The sequence below is a fragment of the Erpetoichthys calabaricus genome, chromosome 5 (assembly GCF_900747795.2).
Source record: "Erpetoichthys calabaricus chromosome 5, fErpCal1.3, whole genome shotgun sequence".
Classification (NCBI taxonomy): domain Eukaryota; kingdom Metazoa; phylum Chordata; class Cladistia; order Polypteriformes; family Polypteridae; genus Erpetoichthys; species Erpetoichthys calabaricus.
This window is the reverse complement of record NC_041398.2, coordinates 218455195-218477425: the sequence shown is the minus strand read 5'-3', so window position 1 is coordinate 218477425 and position 22231 is coordinate 218455195. Positions and strand designations below refer to the sequence as shown.

Sequence of the window (22231 nt, the reverse complement as noted above, 5' to 3'; positions counted from 1 at the left end):
CATCATGGTGACTCCATTACGGACTGCTGCAGTTATCTTGTCTTTGCCTTTATCCTGCTGTAATACTCATTGTGGCTGCTTGTTAATGTCAACGTTTCCATTGTGAATGTAATGCTTTGTTGTATCTTATTGTCTATCACTTGTGAAACAACCTATGATTTAGCGCTTGGATGGTTGTCTCATGCGTTCACGCACTTTAAATTAAGGTGTCTCAGTAAACATATATTTGTTCCACTTTAAGTGTAAACTACACACCAAAAAAAAAAAAGTTTCTTTCTTTATCCAGGGCCCCGATTTACACAAGAAAACCAGGAAGTTCAACATCAAGCTACAAAGTCAGACGGAACAAGATGGACAAAGATTGATATTAAAGGATGCCTCAAGTCTGAATACCTTAAACCTCAAAGCTGCCACTCAGTCTAACTGAAACATCTTGCATTGCGCTAAAATATATAATAGGAAGACAATATCTATTTATTATTAGCTAATGGACACTGTTTTGTGGACACATTTTTATGCATGCATCTACCATCTAACCTTGTTTTGCCCAATGATGCAAAGAAAACATTTGAAACAAAGTTAAGATTTTCCATTTGAACTGCTAGACAATAAATACTTATTAATTCTGGAAGGCACTAAAGTTCAGTTAAAATAAGCTAGTTAGAATTTCTAATAATTTACAGGTCCTACTAGTTGAAGGCAAAACTAGTTTACTAATCAGTACCATGTAATAATATACAAAGCAAAGGACAACAGAGATTAATATGATGAAGTCACATATTTCAGGTTTTATGTTTATCTAAGAGATAACATATTGTCAAACAACATGTCTGAGCTGCTATTCACCAGAATTAATGTTTTTACAGTTTGGTAAATTAACTCCGTTAATGGACAGGTAAGCCCTAAGATAGGCCACGTGTAGTTAGGTGAAATGGTGCAATTGAAGAATTTTCTTTAGCTATTTGGTATACTGACCAGTGGATATATATGATACTGTAAGGCTATATATTTGTTAAAACAACAAAAAAAATCTTTTAGCTATTTAGTGTTATTGCTTCAGTTTTGAATGAGCATTATTCACTACTAACTGAAAAATGAAATTATAAACATACTTTAATTCAGAAGGCTAGATAGTTTTGCTAGGTATTATATACTGAGTAATGCTGACAAGTCAACCTAAAAGACATCAGATTTAAAATGCTGAAGGCTTTTCTTTATGTATTATTACTTTGACTTACAATTGCTGCTTTAATACATTAAGAATTTATGGAGTCCCACAACTTTTTAATCTCCTCGTCTCTTTCATACACTTCTGCATGTCAAGAAAGTATTGACATTTTAAATAAAATGTTATTTTTACTTAATGTTGTGGTTTGTAATTTTTGACAGAATTACTTTTATAATACAATGAACAACGCAATTGGGGAATGGTAAAACAATCAGAGCATCTGAAGTTCATTCTTTATTTTAGTTCTGGTGATTTAAACACACAAGTGTCTTTAATAAAGAGTAGATTACTGAATTTATGATGTATATTTAACAGTGCAAACGCAACCATTTCAACTTATGAATAGAAGTATCAGAATATAATATAAAGATAACTGATGTTTGCTTCAGTTACATAAAAATAACACCTGATTTTTAATGTCTGATATTAATAAGTAAGATTTTAGATTTGTAGTATTCAAAAACAGATTCTTTATATGTGTAGTAATGTGAAAGCCATAGCGTGATCAATTCTGTTTTTAATGTGGGAAATTTGGTGCTCTACCACAGATGGGCTGAAGGTGGCACAAGAGCTCACAAAAATGGAGCTCAAGTTAGATGTGATTTAAAGAAACTACTTACCTATTGTGCATGTGTGCGATTGGTACTGATCTCAGTGCAAACTAATTAATGTTGGGTACATAAACTAAACTTGAACTTCAATTTTGCAATCAATAACATTAGAGGAAGAACAACTTGTCCTTGAACAATACAAACATATTGTTTTAGATTTCTTTTTAACAAAGAAGCATGCAGAAAAAACAGCTTTCACCAAAACAAAACAACACAAAATTAAGCGTTCATTCACACAAATGAATATTTTAAGCAATTTTTAAAAACTGCTTCACCAAAAATAAAAAAATACAAATAAATAGCAACTGCTTATGTATTTGCTTATTTATTCTACATATCTACGACCAATACATACGTGAAGCTACAGTAAAACACTGCTCATATTTTTAGCAAATCACTAAAGTTTAAAAAGACAACAGCTTGTTGATACAAAGTAAAGTACATGAAACTATGATTGTACCTCATCACTGCAGCCTGGAGATCACTGAGAATGAGTCTCCACCTTAAATACTATACACCTGGACAATGTTTCAAATTGCACATCCATATATACTTGAACATGTGAGTCTATTCAACTCTGCAGTGTTTCATGAGAATACAAAATCTCCAAAGACTCTTGCTGTCCAACAAATTACTAACCGATAAATATAGTTTGTTTTTAGCAGTATATTACAGACCAAAAAAAAAAAAAAGCTGACATACTTTAGAAATACATTTACCATTGAAACTGCACTCTGCCTAATGGGAACTAATTTCCTTTTGATTACCACATTATTTCAAGGTTTCCCTGAAGTGACAGGATAATTGTAGTTTAAGTAAATTAACTTCGTAAACAGTTCTGTTTACAATAGAATGGTTTTGTGAGATTAGAGATTATTTAAAGAAAAAAAAAGATAATGAAATCATATTCATATTCATTAAAAAAATGTTACTGTTGGATTAAAAGTTATATTTTCCAAAAAGAAAGTTTACATTACTTCTTACTGAAAATGCAGTCTCTCTCTCTCTCTATACACACACATATGTCCACATACATAAAGTATCAAATAGAGCAATAAATGCAATATATAACAACTACGTAAATGTCACGTTAACTGTCTCATTGTCTGCAATGCCAGAAATACAGCCAATCCTACCGTAACATTTTCAAAGTTAACACCAATAATGAACAGATTTCATATTTTGTTTTTAAAGTAACAAGTTTTTTTTGGTTACCGATATATCATTTAAACAAAATGGTGCTGCTTAGGTTTTTATGTCATAAAAAACATTCACATCGATTCCAGAACAAATGTGTAAAAATACAAAATAATTGTGAATATAATAATATATAGGACACACGGATAATTACACAGAAATGGATATTCTCTGTGTTTGTACAAAAACATCGATGCTCTTGCAATCAAAACGTTAAATTTGCCAGATACAAATGCATAATATTACATTAACTGGCACATATTTAACAAAATTAAATGTGTCAAAAGCGAACTGTTCTCATTATAATTTCATGTAAATTATCTTACAAATATTTTACTATATTAGGATACATTATTTCCATCATTTTAAAAACATAACATATAACATCAGGCATACCATCAACACCATTTTTTATGTATCACTTCTGTCATTTAATTTTACTTTAGTCAGGTAAAAACAACTATTGATGTAGAAAACATAAATGTGTAATCCATCAAAAAATATTTTAAAGTGTAATGCTATACTCTCCAAAAGCAACTGTGCAAAAATAAAAAAAGATTCATTTAGTCAATTTAAATAAATTACAGATGTAAAAATAAAAAATCTACAATAAAGAGGAAGCACATAAAACACATGGTTATCATTATTTTAAATACTGCTTGAATTTTAAATGTAAAGTTTGCTATTGGAAAAACACAGAAATACACAAAAAATATTACAAGCTAGAACTTAACCACATTTAATACAGTACATCTCAATAAAAATATCAGTATAAATGTATCATTTTTACTACACTATATTTTAACAATTTACATAAATTTACAAAACAAATATAGATTTACTAGGTTGGTTAGAAACAACCAACACACACAATACTACAGAACAGTTTAAACGTATCAGCAGGTACAAAACAACAATGCGGGTTTGAACTCTTAAGCTATGAAATAATAGTTTTTTTTCCTAACATCTTTTATAAGTAATTAAACTGATAATTTTATACAACCACATTTTGGACTTTTGATAGAGAAGCAAATGTTTTGTATTCAGAACGGCTTTTTAAATCCAACAAACCATTTTTTGTTTGTATGTGCTGAATTGGTCAATTCAAAAGACATAAAGCTGAGGTGCAACTAAATAATTTAAAAAGACAATAATAAAATGAACACTACAACTACAATTCCACTTTAAAAATAATCACCAATTAAAACTTCCAAAGAAAACTAACAGAAATCTGAAGTGATATTTTACTGTTATCCCTAGACCCTGGTGTCATTTTATGTACGTGCTGCACTCATAAACATAAAAACAAAGACGGGAATAAAAAAGTCAGCATCTTGATCGACTGCAAAAAAAAAAAAAAAACACCTTCAAAAATAAGGTGCATCTTGAACTAAACACGAAGGTGATCTAGTCCTTGTTTTAGTTTCTTTAATATATTTTTGTATAATTTCTGCAGCAGAAGAAGGAAAAAGTCATGACAATGCAACCATATAAAAATGCTGATAAACCAATATAAACTGCAAGCTTTTTATTTTTCTTGTTTGTTCCTAACCATTACAAACAATGCAGTCAAAATAAATTTCCTAAAATCCTTAAACCTATAGAGCCTGACTTCTTATAAAAGAAATAAGAACACAGTAAAACGATAAGAAATTCTAACAATTGAACCAGTTAAGCAGGTGGGCAGGTTACTTTAATAAGAGTGTAAACGCAATAGCTTCTGTTTCTGTCTATTCTGCTTTACTTTAACATTATTGTACTTCGGCACTCATCTCCAGTTCCCTTACCCATCAAAATTCCTGCCACATATAACAGGTCAGGTTAAGAAAAGTGCATGAGAACTTACTGAGGATGGTAACCCAGGAGGCACTTTCCGAACCTTTTTTGTCTGAACCTCTAGAAAAAGAAGACAAAAAAAAATTGAATAATTCAATAGTTAAAGCAACACAAGCACGATCTGATGCAACTGTAAAAAGAAAAAAAAAAAGAAGTAAAAATGTAGTCTTTATAAATGGAGGCTGCTCTCCCTCAGTGTAATTGATCATCATCATAGATAACAAAGTAAAGTAAAAAATTAATTTATGTGGTATTCTGTTAATGGAGATACATGCTTTCATTATTAAATGTTTGTGTTAGTCCTGTTACTCCTGTCAATATAACACAAAGATGAGTAACAAAAAATGAATATGATGAATATCAAGAATAAACAATAATGACATAATCTGTAAAATCATAGGAGTTTTTTTCTCTCAAAACTATATCATTAAATTGGTGGTCAATGATTTCAACTATTCACTGCACTACGGCAGGAAACAAAAATGTAGCCACAATTTAAAAATTCAGAGACTACTGCATAAAACAATACAGTAATTACATATAAAATTAAAAAAGATGAATTTGCACAGGTATGTTATTTTCCATGTGTCTTGGAAATATTGTGCTAGAATTTAAAACATAAGCAATACTAAGCCCCTGGTATAATTATGCATACTTTATATTTTGAAGTATTTTATTTCAATTATGAAATTTCAAGCAAAAACCACACATGTAGTTATTCTAATGAAACAGATCACAGATATTCTCTATTTCAACTTATTTTTAAAGTAATATTTATGACAAAGTTGCATGTAGTAGCAAGTTTACCTAATTATGTTAAGAATGAGAAATAAATGTACTGTATAAATTGTGTTTTTAAACTCACAGTATGAAAAGTAGAAAACCACAGATAGTAATACTGACAACAAGGAACAAAGCAGGCTTTAGTATGGTAGCTTACCCATGGAATCGCTGTGCAGTGATCGCCTTCGGGGGTTATTGCTTGAATACTGGTAATACTGGGAACCTGGTTTTGTAGGTGAAAGAGCGCCTGGACTGCCCAAACCCATCTCGCCTCCCAGGAGACTTGGCTGAAAAAGTTGGGGAAATGAGAGAATGTGGAGAAAAGGCAAACTGTATTAAGTATTTTAAAATACAATTAAAAAATAACAAAAAAGAATACATAAAACTACAAATAGCAATATGGCTTTAGGACTAAAAAAGTATATTTCTGATTATATGTCTGAAGATGTTTCTACAGATTCACTGTATTTATGGGAAGATTTAGGACATAGTTAAGGATTACTTAAATGTAAAACATTTTATTAATTATTAACTTCATGTTTACCAAGCAATACAAAATGACAGTGTACATTATGTTAAATGTTTAGAACTTTCAACAAGAGTGACATACATCTTTTTTTAATAATAGAAGTTTGCAATAATCAGACAAAAATGTGGCCTTTTTTCCTTTAAAGCATTTCTCACACACCAACTCCATCTATCTGTCATGAAACAGTGACATTAAAGAGAATTTTATTGCCAAAGTTATAATACATGTTATTAAATGCCTGTCCTTGCATCCCTGCAAGCATTCTGTCTTCTGTGAGGTCTATCAGTAAATCGACCACAGTCTCATTAATTTAATGACAGATTTTCTATCCATCTATCTATCTATCTATCTATCATGTGTGTGTACATGGACACATTATAAGAATATAGTTTATATATTTCATATATAGTACATATTTATCTATTGATATACAGATGAACATACACATAACTGGCAGAAAGTTAAGTAAACAGATACACTGTTCAGCCAAAATGTTGTGTTTCTAACTTTTTTGTTTTTCATCTGGGAATTAATGTTCCCCACTTTTGCTCTTTTTGCAGATGAACTTTGATTTAACTCCCATACCATATCTAGATACACACACATACACAAACTTGAGAATAACATTGTGAGACCTGTATATGGATGGTATCCTAATACAAACGTTTTAACAAATGTAATTCAACTAAAAGGACCAATCTTTAGCTAGCTATAAATCTTACACAAAATACCCCAAAGCTATATTCTACAGAACTAGTCTATTACTATAACAAATAGGTAATAAATAGTATAATTTACTATAGTGCCTAGTAGCACTTCCCTTCCACTAAAAGTACACTTACCCATAGCGAGCATATCTCCTGATTAAACTTTGCACGGAAAACATTGTACCCTTAATTAACCTAAATTATTTAGCAACAAAAGTACATGCAGGCTCATTAATTTATATAAAGTACAGCACTTTACACAACAAAACCAAGAGCCAGAGCCAAAAAAATTAAAAGAACAGAAAGTAAAATTCCAACTTTATCGATACTTCAAGTTAACTTCCAGCAACTGAACTAATTACTGTAGTTGATAAAGTACAGAAAGTGTTTTCCCTAATCTAAATTCTAATCACTGTGCTGCTCACAACAGACTTAGTAATGCTTCAGTAGCACACCATTCACATGCAAAATACTCTAAATAGGCCAATTACAACTCAGCTCCTGTTCTTCAGTTAACCCGCTGAGAACTGAAGAATTTCACAAGCCCTTCGTAAGATAAAACAAAGGGTCCTTGTATTTAAAAAAGGAAAAAAGTCAGCTATAAGGAGGGGGTTGTAGTGGGCTAGGGGGAATGGGACAGCTAAAACAAAGTACCATATCTTCTATACTGCATATAATTAAAAAGCTAGAAACACTCTGAGCTACATTCTCATGCACTTTCCTACTCAATTTCCTAGCTGACTAGTCGTCCCCAGCTGGCAGCCACTAGAAATATTAACAAAGATAAATGGCAAACACCTGAAAGGGAAGAACACCCCATGAAGGATTAAGACTCAAATGTTGATATTAATAACAGCGGTATGCCTACTTGGGCACAAAATGATGATTAGAAAACTAGGAGACATTAAGGTAATGGTGATAATCTGAGAAAAAAAGATACCCAAAAAGTCACTGTGGTACTAATACATCTGAGAGTTAACTTGAAAAGAGGACCTTCTTAACAATCTTGTTAACCCCTATGCATCCTTTAACACTGATGCAATAAATAGCCATTAAGCCAGAAATACCAGTAATTAGCTGTTGAATAACATCTCAGAAAGAGCCACTAGAAACTATTGTAGTGGGGCTGGCTTCTCTCCGGGGCCTGAGGAAAGTTGTGCAGGCAGCCTGCTGCCTAGATTAAGGCAGTCACTTTCACAAGTTGTTGCCAGGTGACCACAGCATTCATACAGCCAAGGGAAAAAAATGGCTATGTGAGTCTTTTGCGTTATCACAATCTTCAATACACAATCTGCAATTTCATTCTAATGAAAAACAAGAGGTTGTCAGTGTTTTTTTTTCTGGACCAACCACATTAAAAAATACTGTAATGAAAACAAAACCACTGTATTTTATGCATTTAATTTTGGGCACTCAAAAGACTAACTAAAACAAAACCCCAAAAAATAAATAAATAAAACACTCCTGCTGGATGTTTTTCACATGGTACAGTACATTTAAGATCACTCAGTTCCTTTATGCACTACATGAGGAAGGAAATACAGCAGCTTAACTTCAAAAGAAAAGTCTGGCTGCCACTGCAGAAAAGAAGATGAGCACTCTTCAGATATATGGAAATGACACAACACACGACAGGAAAGAAGCAGATAAGAACCATGGGTGAACAAAACTTCCTAACCTAGTGGACAGGAAAATGTTGACGGTCACATAAAAATTTGAATATTTAAAGATACATCTACAGTATATAAGAGACAACTATTTAGAAAATCCTGTTCAACGTGTGAAACAGCAAAATGGCCAACTTCTTCATGGTACTGAAAATGCCGGCACAAAAGTCTGATGGATTCTATGATAGTTGTCTATTAATAAACTAAAATTATATAAAGCAAACACTAATGAAGAACGCACTTAGCTTGTAATGAACAAGCTGTTAATAAAGGATACTGCATAGCTAATAACATTACTACTGGGTAAAAACATGACTACAAAGTGATAATATAAATGAATATGAAAAACCTTTTTTAGACTACTGACATACAAGTGTATTTTATTCTGTGTCATCTGTTAATATTATTCTTCAGTTAACATTTTGTGTAAAGCAGTGACTAGAGGATGGGACTTTAAACTAGAAAACTGGATGTTTAATGCCTGCCTATAATGTAATATGTGACAGTAAGTAGCACAGTTAACCTGCCTTTGGTCAAATTAGGAGAATTAAAAAATATCTGAATAAATCTGAATAAAATCTAAGTTGTTTCAGGTATCTGTAAAATATGCAGTAAAATTAATGGCAACTATTTCTGCCAGATTACAGTATTTAATTTTTTCAGCACCTCAACTCGCGTAAAACATTTTCTTTCATTCATTCATTCATGAAGTTTGGTTTAAAAGTGCTAATTGTAATATGGGAATTCAGAAAATACTTGGTAGCATCAAGCAGAAGGCATCAATTAACTCTGAGGAGGACATCAGAATGAACACTGATATACACACACACCATAATGGAATGTAAAAATTCCATCCATAGGCACTGACTCCCAATGACTCTGAACTACATAATCATGGTACAAACTATTTATAATGGAAACAGTAAATAACTACAACATTTAGGTCTGCCTACCCAGAATTTGTTTTCAATGGCCTGCAAACATAAACCAAAGTTAACATTTATAGCTCAAAACTTATATTTGAACACTGTTAAGTAAGGAAACACCTCAGTCTGGTATACAACTTGATGTATACCATATATTCAACAGTTCGCATGTCCGCTGCCACCACCTAAAATTATACTTTATATGGTTATAAGTTACTAAAGAATATTTCAGTAGCACTGGGCTCAATGCAGGAAAAAAACCCTGGTCAGAATGCCAGCCAATCTCAGAGATAACTTCCATATGCACCCACAATTACTTATACCAGGCCAGTTGATCTAAAATGCAGGTTTTTACTATGGAGGAAGTAAAATGGTAACAAACAAAAATGAATTTAGTAACAGAATTTATGCACTAATTGTCTGGGACTTGTCTGTGATTTTTGATATACCAAATCTAATATTAATAAAAATTACAACTTCTTATAATTCATAAACATTTTCATCAGTGATTTCACAAGATGAAAATATTCTAAAGAAATAAAAAATGTACTTTGCTGGAACTAAAAACTACTAAAGGTGAAACCTGAACCAAACATGGCTTCCAAGACTGTTTCCAATTTCTGTAGTTTAATACTTTCAGAAAAAAATGTAGTAAATAGCACATCACTTTCTAAAAACAACTTCTGTAAATTAGATTTCACAAAATCCACTGATCACAGCTATCACTGACTTACACTGGATGTAACATGGACTAATGTTCACATTTGGTTTACATAATTCTGACTTCTCAGAGAAAGAGAGAGAGAGAGAAAAAAAGAAACAGACCTCTTTCTTTTCATCATCCCTTCAGAGTATAAAAGAAAACACACAAACACGTTTTTTCTGCTGAATTCTTCACTCAAGATCAGTGGGGCTCACTCGGACAATGGTACTCTGTACAGTTCCCATTGAGACTAGTCGGCCAAAGTAACTTGGGTGATTAAGACTCTGAACAGCAGCAGCAATGTTATTCAGCACACAAAGGGGCAGCATTAGACACACATGCAAATCTACAGCAACACCTAGTACTAGCTGCCTCTTATTATAATGAACAAAAACATGACAGGAATATCTGTGAAGCTTGAGATTTTAAGAAATTAAAAGATAACATCTTAGCAAAGGCACAAAAAACTGTATGTGTCCAAATGAAATGACAAACTACTAAAGGTTTTGTGTAAATGAAAGCCACTGGGTGTGGTGGAGGTTATGGCGAGGTGTACAATTACTGTGGGGTGAAACTATCTTAAACAATTTTACTTTATTTGTATGCACTGTACTGCACTGCACTTTATAGGCTGCATTACATTTATTTATTTCTACAAAATGGAATCATCTGTCGGATTCTCTTCCCTAAAGGACATTTTCTTTTATTAGACAACTGTCATTATGAAAAAGCAAATAAAAACATTAATAATTGCTCAATTAAAAGATTAGATCTCATGTCTTACTATAATTAAGGGAGTACTGTACCTGTCAACGAGCAGTTTATGAAGCACTTTAGTTAAACCTACAAATGCTAAACTCCTATCATAAGCTGACAATTACAACAATAAATGGTTTCAAGGAGGCTGTCACAAGTAAACAATATGGAAAGAAGATTTTATATGCATTTCATGTTTGTTGTTTTATATATGTATTTTTTTTAACTTGTGGATTACAGAAATTAAGATAAATTATTAGAACCTTACAAGTGCTCAACATTTAAGGTGACTTTTTGTAATATAAACAATATAGAAAATATACAGTACAAATAAATCCATGAACATAATTTTACTTGTTACAAGCAATTCAATACAAGGTCAAACATTGTGTAAGATTAAGTGAACAAAGAAACAGTATTTATTCAAGCAATTAACTCAAAACTTGAGTTTAGATGCTTCTCCTCTTTATTGAATAAGGTGGCCTATTCATGCTTCCCACCCAAAAGCTTTATACATTTTCACTTTACTTTTTCATGCAGTTCACAGATATCTTTGAGGATCCGTGGCTGAGTGTCTTTCATGATATACAGTACATATGTTCCATCCGTGTTACACCCAATGCTGCTGCATAGGCTGTGGCCTATACATGACCTTTCATTGGATTTTATGAGTTGTCAATAAACGGACTGATGAATGTCATATTGAACTTACACATTTTTTTTTAATTCTTTTTGACAGAAGAAAGGATTTTTTAAGAAATTATAGTTAATGCAGATGCAATTTAGAAAATGATTTCAAGATTTTAACATACATTAACACTTTGCGACATTGATCCGTTAGGGAATACAATTCAGAAACACTGCTAAATTTGAGTTGTACTGACAACACTCAGCTGTTTATTTTATTTATCATTTAAATAAAACAATTCTTCAATTAAATTAGTAATTAGCTTCTTTAGAGATGTAAAATAGTGAATGAATGATACTTATTTGTGTTAAATTTAAAAAAAATAGGAGTTCTTTTAGTGGATAGTAAATCTGTGAATGGTCTTAACAATGGGTGGAGTTTAAGGTTGGCGGGGGCCTGGCCCCAACACACACCCTACCCCCACTGCACTGTGTTACTTAAATAAATCTCTAAAAACTGGTACTTTTTTTTGTCTCAAAAGTTTTTGTTTTTTTTAAAGGCTACAGGTAATGTAAATGTGCTACGATGAATATGGAAATCTAATTGATCCTTCCCTACGTACCTCTATTTCTGCACAATGCCTATTCTTAAAACAAAAACATTCTGTTGACTTCTATAATATATAGGTTTACTGTTTCATATTAAAGGCTCTGTCACATTAGATGACTTTTCTAACAAGTTGCAGTCATAGCCTTCATTTACATAATATTAGCAAGTTGGAAGCACTTAGCAATGTGTTTGAATGAAGCTGATCATTTACTGTGACATACCCAAAGACTGAGACCAACTACCGTGCGACTGGTTGCAATAAAATCAAACAGTTTTAATTTTGTCTGTGATCAGGGATTGGGCTCTTTGCATGCAAAAACTGAGAACCAATGAGGTTTCAGCAAGAAGTACAATGCATAGAATGTAGCAATGAGGAACATGTGTGTTTTGAACCTCACAAAGAGAAGTGACACTTCTCTGACTGATGTCTCATGCTTTATATACTAAAATTGAAAGATAAAAAAAAAGAGATAAAAAAGGCAGAGACTATGGCTGAACACACCCTAGCTATTAACTCTTCATACAGCGCTGACTCCATCAGACAGCATAGGGGCTGTGGACCTCACAAACAGAAGAGAAGCTGGTCTGTCTGATATTTAGTATTTTACATACCATTACAGAATGGAAAAAAATTAAAGTGCTCTGTTGGAATGAACGTTGTTGGCGATCAAAAAAAGGGGTGAGTATGACCAAGCTGGAAGATCGGCGCTCAGATGGTAAATATGACATGGGCTGGGATTTTCAGTTGTGTAATTTGTCATGGAACAGCAAGAAGATCAGCGGCTGTAATCTGCAAATCTGACATACCACATGACAAAAAGTCGCTTTAGGCGAGTCACATCAACCTGCACTTATTATATTCCTTAATTACACGTCACAAAGCTGGTAATGTCATCAAACAGATCTTCAGTAGTCATTCCAAGCTATTGAAGTGATGACAACATACTGCACACATGCCCAGAGTTTAAACCTGAATGTGCTACGTGTACAAACAGCTGTGCAGCAGTCTAAGCAAACCTCTATCAAACGTCACACATACCACTGTGACAAAATATTCAATAAACAAGAATGTCTCTATGATGAAGTAAATACAAAATTTAAAATACTCAAACTTTCAAAACAGTTTTCCCTATCCCAGAACATACCCAAATGTTATATCAATGCATACATTTTCTAACTTGGTCAAAAAAAACAAGAATGTGCTTATTTTGCCATAATTACAATAATCAGTGGAAAATAAAAACAATATTTTCTCATTTAAACATCATTAACAATATTTGAGTTCTTTTTAGTAATTTCAAAGTTTTAAGCATGTTCATGCAAGTGAGATTTAGTTTATATTGTAACTTTATACAGTATTATGAACAATTTATGGTATGTAACTTGGAATATGATGTAAACATGATGTGACTCATCTGGACTGGTCAAAACATCTCATATGAGAGACTTCTTTCCAAATGTCTTTTATTCAAATTAAATCTTCAGTGTCTGCCTGCCTCTCTTCAAAAGGTGAATGACCCAGGACATTTGAAATTAAAGCCATCCCTGATATATGTAGTCATGTAAACATCTGAGTACACATTTCACAATGTTTCTTAATATTTCAACATTATGTTGTGTTCATGTCACACTTCTTTACTTTGTATTGCATGTTTCAATTTATTGTAAATTGGGCCCATAATTAGACGAGAATATTAAAAATATCTTATTTTAGGACTTGACTGAAAACTATATAGAATTTCTCAAGTATGATCAAAGACTGCTGAATTTAATATTAACTCAGTTTAGATGAACACAGATGGACTTATAGGTGAATATGGGGCATCCGTTTGAGCATCAAAGAGGGGACAGTGGTTGAGTGCAAAATACCACCACTATGTACTTGTAAAATATCACGCATTGAATTATCTTGAAGTTTAAGCATTTACTTTAAGTTTTAACTAATAAGTTTTTTTCTTGCTTGCTTTGTAAACTGACATGCCATACATGCTCTGTGAAGGGTACTACAATACAAATTAAAGATTGAACAAAATAAGAAAAATAACTTATATTTTGATACCAATAGGGGTCTTTGTCTGAATATTTTGAAAAACTGGAGTTTTAGGCTCATGCATAAACAGCAAGGTAGCATCTCAGTTTCATGAAACTAGATTTAAACATGGCATGATCACTACCCGAACGTAAGTGTGTTATTCTCCCTATGGCTGTAAGGGTTTTTATTTAGGTACTGTGTACCTTCTCCATCATCCTGAAGTCATAAAGGAAGCATTAACTGCTAACTCTAAATTAACTATATGTGAGTTCTGTGATGAACTCGTAAGTCAAGCAGGGGCTGGTTCCTGATTTATACCTTATGTTGTATGGTTAGGCACTGGTATCACTGCAATCCTGAACTGGATTAAGTAGACTTCAAAGAAGAGAGATTAATCGTGTTCCCAATTATACCCTTCATAAGGGAGCTACCTCTCTCTCTTGCTTTATTACCCATTGTCATTTTGCTTGTTTTTTTCAAGAGTGGCTTAGTTTCTTTTTCTTGTTTATTATAATCATTACTTGAAACATTTTCTACTAATATCAGACTCTGCAAGTGAATCCCTAGGTTTGAGTCTTCTTTCCAATTATTTCTAGAGCACTGTGCAAAAGTTTTGCTTTAAATGTCTTTTTTTAGTACAGTACATGGTAGGGGTTGGGAGAAGCACAGATCATCTTTGCCCACAGGTGTTTTTTATACTCTTTCTATAACTGTTGGTGTACACTTTGGTGCTGCCTACAGTACAAAAAACGTAGACTTTTCAATGAAGACCTATTGCCAAGATTCACTGACATGTCTCCATCTGATTACACTAAATAAGCTTACATTGACATATTTTATACACTGAATAAACTGCAGGAAACATTAGAATGCTTTTATTCGTTGGATGTACAGAAAAGCTTTATAATTTTAGAGCAGGTGTTTTAGAGTTAATTAAAGATTGTGTTTAAAATTAAAACTTGTTTGGTTTAAATTGCGTTTCATTAAAAAGTCAGGCTCAAAATTTTTGAGAACCCAGTAAACATTGAAATATACAAAAAAACATCTCTGCCTTCCAATCCAGACATGTGGTTTACTCACTTGCTCACCTTAGAGCTACCAATTAGAACTCACCTTGTCACCATCCATTTTAGTCACTCTGTTGCCTTTTGCATCTAAGTGTGGACTTTTGCCCCAAATTATCTCAAAAATGATACCGTGAGGCATCTTTAAACTCCCTGACGTCCCAGAATAAATTCAGGTGTCAGTTGCAAGCCTTCTTTTGCTATCGGGACTCGAAGCTGGAGGTCCCTTTTAGCAGCTTCTGGTGTTCTTGCACCTTTGGGTTTACAGTCTTGGTTTTGGCAGAGCAATAAAGAGCATTTTGAATTTAGGCGTTTGCTCTGGCCATATACTCGAGGTTCTCATCCTGCTGGAGGAAGGCTGCTAAACCCGCAGTTTTAGAAAATTAATGGCATTATTTGTATTTCACTGTAGTCATTGTTTACTTTATCCTAACTTGTGCACCAGTACTTATAGCTACAATGCAGTGACCCACCCATCGCCTTTCCCCACCCCATGTTAAAAGGTGAGTACTATACTTTGAATACAGGGATAAGAGTTTAATGTTTACTAATTAGGCCAGATATTTTTGATGCATAAACTCAAAGTTTCATTTGTGCTATTATGTAGTATTTTTCAGTAAAACCACATTCTTTAAGAGAAGATACAATTTACAGATTTATAGTCTGATCAGCTTCTCCTAACTCAAGCATGAAACTCTGTAGTTCTGTCAATGGATTGTTGGTTATCTGAAGATCAAATTGCTTGCTAAATTCTCTCTAAACTGTAAGCTTTAATATCAAAATATGACTCTTCTTTAAGGTATGAATTCAAACTGTATGGATTACATTACTAAATGTATCAAATGTATACTTTTTTCCTGATCAGAAATATACTACATAACATAAAAGATGCAAGTAATGCATTTATTTGTGCATGGGGTCAGGATATCTATTACAAATGTAATCTCCTCTATATTGAAATCTGTTCACAACAGATTTCTTGAATTTACATTTAAATCTGACCTGGTTGGCTCCTGTCTTACTCTTTCCTTAGCAAATTTTTTCACCTTAATGTATCTTTATATGTGATTAATATAATTAGAGAATACTGATTAAAGAGTTGAAAGAATGTGCCAATTGAGCATTAAGTATTTTAAGAAGCACTATTGTACAAAAAGACACAAAAAATGACTTTCATATTGATAGATTATTAGAGTATACAGTAATCCCTCCTCCATCGCGGAGGTTGCGTTCCAGAGCCACCCGCGAAATAAGAAAATCCGTGAAGTAGAAACCATATGTTTATATGGTTATTTTTATATTGTCAGGCTTGGGTCACAGATTTGCACAGAAACACAGGAGGTTGTAGAGAGACAGGAACGTTATTCAAACACTGCAAACAAACATTTGTCTCTTTTTCAAAAGTTTAAACTGTGCTCCATGACAAGACAGAGATGACAGTTCCGTCTCACAATTAAAAGAATGCAAACATATCTTCCTCTTCAAAGGAGTGCGCATCAGGAGCAGAGAATGTCAGAGAGATAGAGAAAAGCAAACAAATCAATAGGGCTGTTTGGCTTTTAAGTATGCGAAGCACCACGGCACAAAGCTGTTGAAGGCGGCAGCTCACACCCCCTCCGTCAGGAGCAGAGAAAGAGAGAGAGAGAGATAGAGAGAGACAGAGAAAAACAAACAATCGAAAATCAATACGTGCCCTTCGTGCTTTTAAGTATGCGAAGCACCGTGCAGCATGTCGCTTCATGAAGCAGCTGCACAGAAGGTAGCAACGTGAAGATAATCTTTCAGCATTTTTAGACAAGCGTCCGTATCGTCTAGGTGTGCGAACAGCCCCCCTGCTCAATCCCCCTACGTCAGGATCAGAGAAAGTCAGCGCAAGAGAGAGAGAAAAGTAAGTTGGGTAGCTTCTCAGCCATCTGCCAATAGCGTCCCTTGTATGAAATCAACTGGGCAAACCAACTGAGGAAGCATGTACAAGAAATTAAAAGACCCATTGTCCGCAGAAATCTGCGAACCAGCAAAAAATCCGCAATATATATTTAAATATGCTTACATATAAAATCCGCGATAGAGTGAAGCCGCGAAAGGCGAAGCGCGATACAGCGAGGGATTACTGTAATCAAATCATATTTAACACCACTGTCTCATAAGCTCAAAGGACATGGATTTGATTCTAAGCCCAGTCCCCGTTTCTGTGCAGTTTGAATTTTTCTTTCCAGCTTCTTTCCACTTTTCCAAAAAAGTGAATGCTGGATTAACTGGCGACTCAGTGTATGAGTGATTCCTGCATTGGATTTGAATTCGGTTTAGTTGTTTGTTCCTGTCTAGGTTTTAATGCTTTAGAAACAGATTGCAACTGTGTGAATAGAAAAAGAATATTAAGAAAAGAGATTGGCTCTACAGCACTGTGTGTGTTTGATTCCATACTGACCTTTTGTGATTGCGAGTGTGAATTTATATAAGTGTGCCTTGCAATGGACTGGCTCCGTGTCCACAAATGATACCCACATTATTTAAGAAAGAAAGAAAGAAAGAAAGAAAGAAAGAAAGAAAGAAAGAAAGAAAGAAAGAAAGAAAGAAAGAAAGAAAGAAAGAAAGAAAGAAATAGCTTTAAGAAGGAAGTGAAACATGAAAGAGTTAATCTCACTGTAACAGTCATCATCATTAAATACAATGTTTCATTTAGAATCAACCTGGATTCTTCTTGATTTTCACAGATTTAACAAATTAATAAAATATGAAGTGTCTATCAGGGTCAGGACCTTGTCAATTTTGAACCTAACATCAAGCTGCGAAAGACTACAAGTTGAAAACATTTACACAATAATTTTTAATAAATTTAGTCATGTATCATTGTTCCATCATTAATTGGTATAGAGCCTCTTAAGTTTTTTGACTTCTTAATTTTATAAATAAACTTTATGCTTTAAATTTTGTTTCCTGTATTGTTTCTAAGGAGTACAATTTAAAAGTGATTTTTAAAAAATGAAGGGAACAGGTGCCAAATATCATTTATCTGAAACAGATTACCTGTCCTAATCATTCACGAACTAATTTGAAGTCATGTATAGAAATAAAAAATAAACAACATTTAATTAGTAAGCAGTTTTAAAAAATATACTTTTTAGATCAAAAATCTAAAAAGGCAAAAGAAACATTCCTTCTCATATCAGGATTAGCACAAACCGTATTATCTAATAGACAGTACTCTCCCAAAATCTTGCCAAAATTGTAACAATGACAAGTGGTTCAATGCTGGACAGAACACAATGGTTAGCAACGTAGTTAGCTATTAAGCCTTTGCCCATTACTGTACAGTAGAGTTGTAACCCACTAATTTACCATACAGTTCCACCAAGCAGTCTCCCTACCACACTACCTATTTGTATACCACCCATCAATAATTGACTCCCTTTCACCATTCCACCAATGAGTTAGATCACTGGTGCACTGGTAAAAGGGTTACCTTTGGACCATGTCCTCTACAACTGAAGGCCTATATATAATATTATAGTGGTCTTAGGACAGGCCACTATCACATAAAGGGCTAGGGCTTTACACAACTTTAGTTGGATTTTATCCCATTGAACTAGAAAGTTCAGGTGGGACATTTCTGCTGCCAACCACAAGTCCTGCATGGCTTCTATCTTTGTCTTAAACGTAAATGTATATTCCACATCACCCTCTATAAATAAAGGGCTTTCTGCTGCTGATTACTCCTGTCTTTTCCCACCAGCATACAGAGGTAACTAAGTGCTTTTCTAGACTTTTGCCCCTCACCATTGTGACTGTCATGTCACGTATGCCAACTGGAGGACATGGCCACAAGTAGCAAAGCCTTGTTCATCAAGAAAACCCAACTGTACAAGCAAAGTTTCACAGTTCACGCCATCTCCAAATGCTCTTAGAAGCATTAGGGCAACCTCTATTGAGAGAGCTGAGAACTGCATATACCTCAACTACCGTCCTCTTGGGGGCGCTGAAAGTGAAAGCACCATAAGACACCCAGAAACAGCAACCAGAAGTAGACAGCTCATAACACCACTGAAGAAGGGTTTGGTGGAAAAAACAGGACTACATCTTCTAGTAACTCCAAAGCAAAGGGCAATCTGCCTATTGTCACAACAGAAGGAAGAGCTCTTATTGAAACACTGCTTCACACTGACATTTGGGGTGGGGCAGTGAGGTCAAATTTTAGTCTGGGAGGCAGGGTATGTTGAATGATAGAAATACATATGTTAAATATTTAAATAAACCTAAAATTAAAAAATGATCCTAAGCAAAACTAAAAAGATGTACTGTACATAAACTTATGAGCTAGTCTATATTCATGTCAAATACAGTATATACACAGAAGTCTAGTAAAAGAAGCAGACAATTGTAAGTTAACATGCCTCTCCTATCAGAAAGACTCAACAATTTCATGTCACAATGACGACCTCTGTTCACTTGCAATACCGAGGCAAAAATTTTCTACTAAAATGTGATGAATTATGTGACGTATTTGAAAATGTATAAACACATTGCTTTCATAACAGATCTGAATACACTATCTGAGATGAAGATGATTAATTCAGGAGATCTGACCATTTCTTAAAAATACACCACCATTTTCCTAAAAGAAACATATACAATTCTAAGTTTAAAGGGAAATTTAAGCTCTTTGACATAATGAAAAGACCACACCTAATAGCAAAAACATAGTCTCTCCTTCTTTCTCTCCACTAAGTGCTATTTTAAAATGTTTATGATAAAACATCAAGAGGTAAAATCATACTAAACACAAATAATGACAAAAGCACACCACTGCCCTCTACTTCAACACAATATGTACAAAATAAAACAAAATGCTCAAAAAGACAAGTTCACCATGTTCAAAATAACTATTGATGTTGAAAGTTGTTACATCAGTTAAATTGGAAGAATCCTAACTCTCCTCTGATAAGTCAGTGGGAAACCAATGTTTTATATTATTTGAAATTGGAAAAAATCAAATTCTCAGTTAGAGGATCTGTACAGAATTTTTTTAAAACCTGGCAGGATCTAATCAATATTATTTTAGAATAAGAGAAATAACTATTACCACATTTAATTCCCTTCTCCATTTTTTATTTACCTATATATATTTCTTCCTTTCTTTTGTTTATTGTTGCCTTATTAAAAAGCCCTAAGCAATTCTCCTTTGGCTAAGCTCTCCTTCTCAGGGGTGGGGTTTGATTTGTCTTCAATTTTTTTTTTTTGTTATAAATTGATCTATTTGTATGGAATGATTACAATAAAATTAATAAATAAAATTAAAAAAAAAAAAAAAGAAAGATGTTACATCAGTATAAACCAGATAGAAAAACCTGAAGTTAGCCCAACTGTAGGAGTTCATAAATAAAGGCTCTTGATGGAAAGTATGAACAGTAAAGCAGTAAGGTACATGCAAATTGCTGTTTCTAAAGAGATCTTGGGGCATGACCTCCTCAGTTCATTCATTTTATTGTCATTACGATACAGTACAATTATAATACAGTAGACCCCCGCGAAGTTGTGGTTCAGAGTTTGTGGCCTCAGTCATTTGCAGATTTTTCCTTAGAACTTATCTAATAATTGTTAGCGGAAACTGCAAATATCCTCCACACTTTTTATGGCTTTTTTCGTGGTAATACTGTACTGTAGAGAGAACAGGAAGCAACTGTAGAGGAAAACGCAGCTTGGGATGGTGAAAGTAGCCAGTAGAATTTGAAACTACAACTCCCAGCAGTCCCTGCAGTGGCTCTGATTGGTTTTCTGCTGGGGGTGCTGGGGCTGTTGAGGTCAAAGGATGTCAGCACGGCTTTTAAAAAGGGGGCCGGTGACCAAAAGCAAAAAAAAAAGTTTTTGTAATTTGTGTTTCAAGTTCCTGTCTGTCTACCTTCTGTTGGGTTACCTGTACTTATTCATTTTGTCCTGGATTGTTTTGTGGTTGGTGTCTCGATTGTCTGCCGTTTGCCTGTGTACATGAGGACTGTAAGCAGATTCATGGCCATCCTGCAAAGAAAGGAGTACTCCTGAACCCGTCCACCTGTCTCATCTCTGAATCTTGACCTTGCAATCTCTCTTGACAACTCGGTTATCGTCCCCTTAAAAACGGCAAGAAGTCTTGGTGTCACTCTAGATGAAGAATTGTCTTTTTCTCCACACATCAGCAACCTCTCCAGGTCCTGCAGATATCTTCTTTACAACATCAGGAGAATCCGCCCCTTTCTCACTACAGAGGCTACTCAGCTTCTCGTCCAGACCTTGGTCATCTCTAAGCTGGACTACTGCAACTCTCTGATGTCTGGACTTTCACTAAAGGCAACACGACCACTTCAATTGATCCAGAATGCAGCTGCAAGACTCATTTTTAATATTCCCAAATTCTCACACACTACACCTCTGCTGCGGAACCTGCACTGGCTCCCTGTGGCTGCCCGCATCAGGTTCAAAACCCTAACCCTTGCCTTTAAGGCCAAAACTGGAACTGCACCACCTTACATATCAGCACTGGTTAAGCAGCGTGTCACTTCTCGCTCTCTCAGAACATCAAGCACTGCTCGTCTCGAACCACCCTTACTTAAAAGAAGAGGACGACATGCATCAAGACTCTTTGCAGTGTTGGCTCCTCAGTGGTGGAATGAACTTCCTCTTGCTGTACGAACAGCGGAGACCCTCACTGTCTTCAAACGTCGTCTGAAGACACACTTCTTTCAACAGCACTTGGACTAAAGTCCCCATACTTTTTTTTTTTCCTACCCTTTTTCTAAAAAAAAATAAAAAAATAAAAAAATTTTGTACTAACAACTTACTATTTTCTTCTAGCATGGTTTTGTGTACAACTTGGTCAGCGGTAACTTGTTTAATGACAGTAGATTTAATCCTAGCCTTAAAGACTGAAGAACAGTCGTAGACTACTAAGCACTGTTGTAAGTCGCTCTGGATAAGAGCGTCT

The 22231-nt window shown here is 34.1% G+C and overlaps 1 protein-coding gene across 10 annotated transcripts in view; it reads right to left on the bottom strand.

Moving 5' to 3' along the window:
- LOC114652251 (transcription factor 4-like) overlaps positions 1–22231 on the bottom strand; it is a 319999-nt gene that overhangs the window by 112307 nt on the left and 185461 nt on the right. For all 10 annotated transcript variants that reach the window (XM_028802538.2, XM_028802536.2, XM_028802539.2 and 7 more), the window contains 2 exons: positions 5813–5942; positions 4883–4932 (listed from right to left, as the gene is read on the bottom strand). In XM_028802538.2, coding sequence (XP_028658371.1) covers positions 4883–4932; positions 5813–5942 — 180 coding nt within the window. The remainder of the gene's footprint in view (positions 1–4882; positions 4933–5812; positions 5943–22231) is intronic.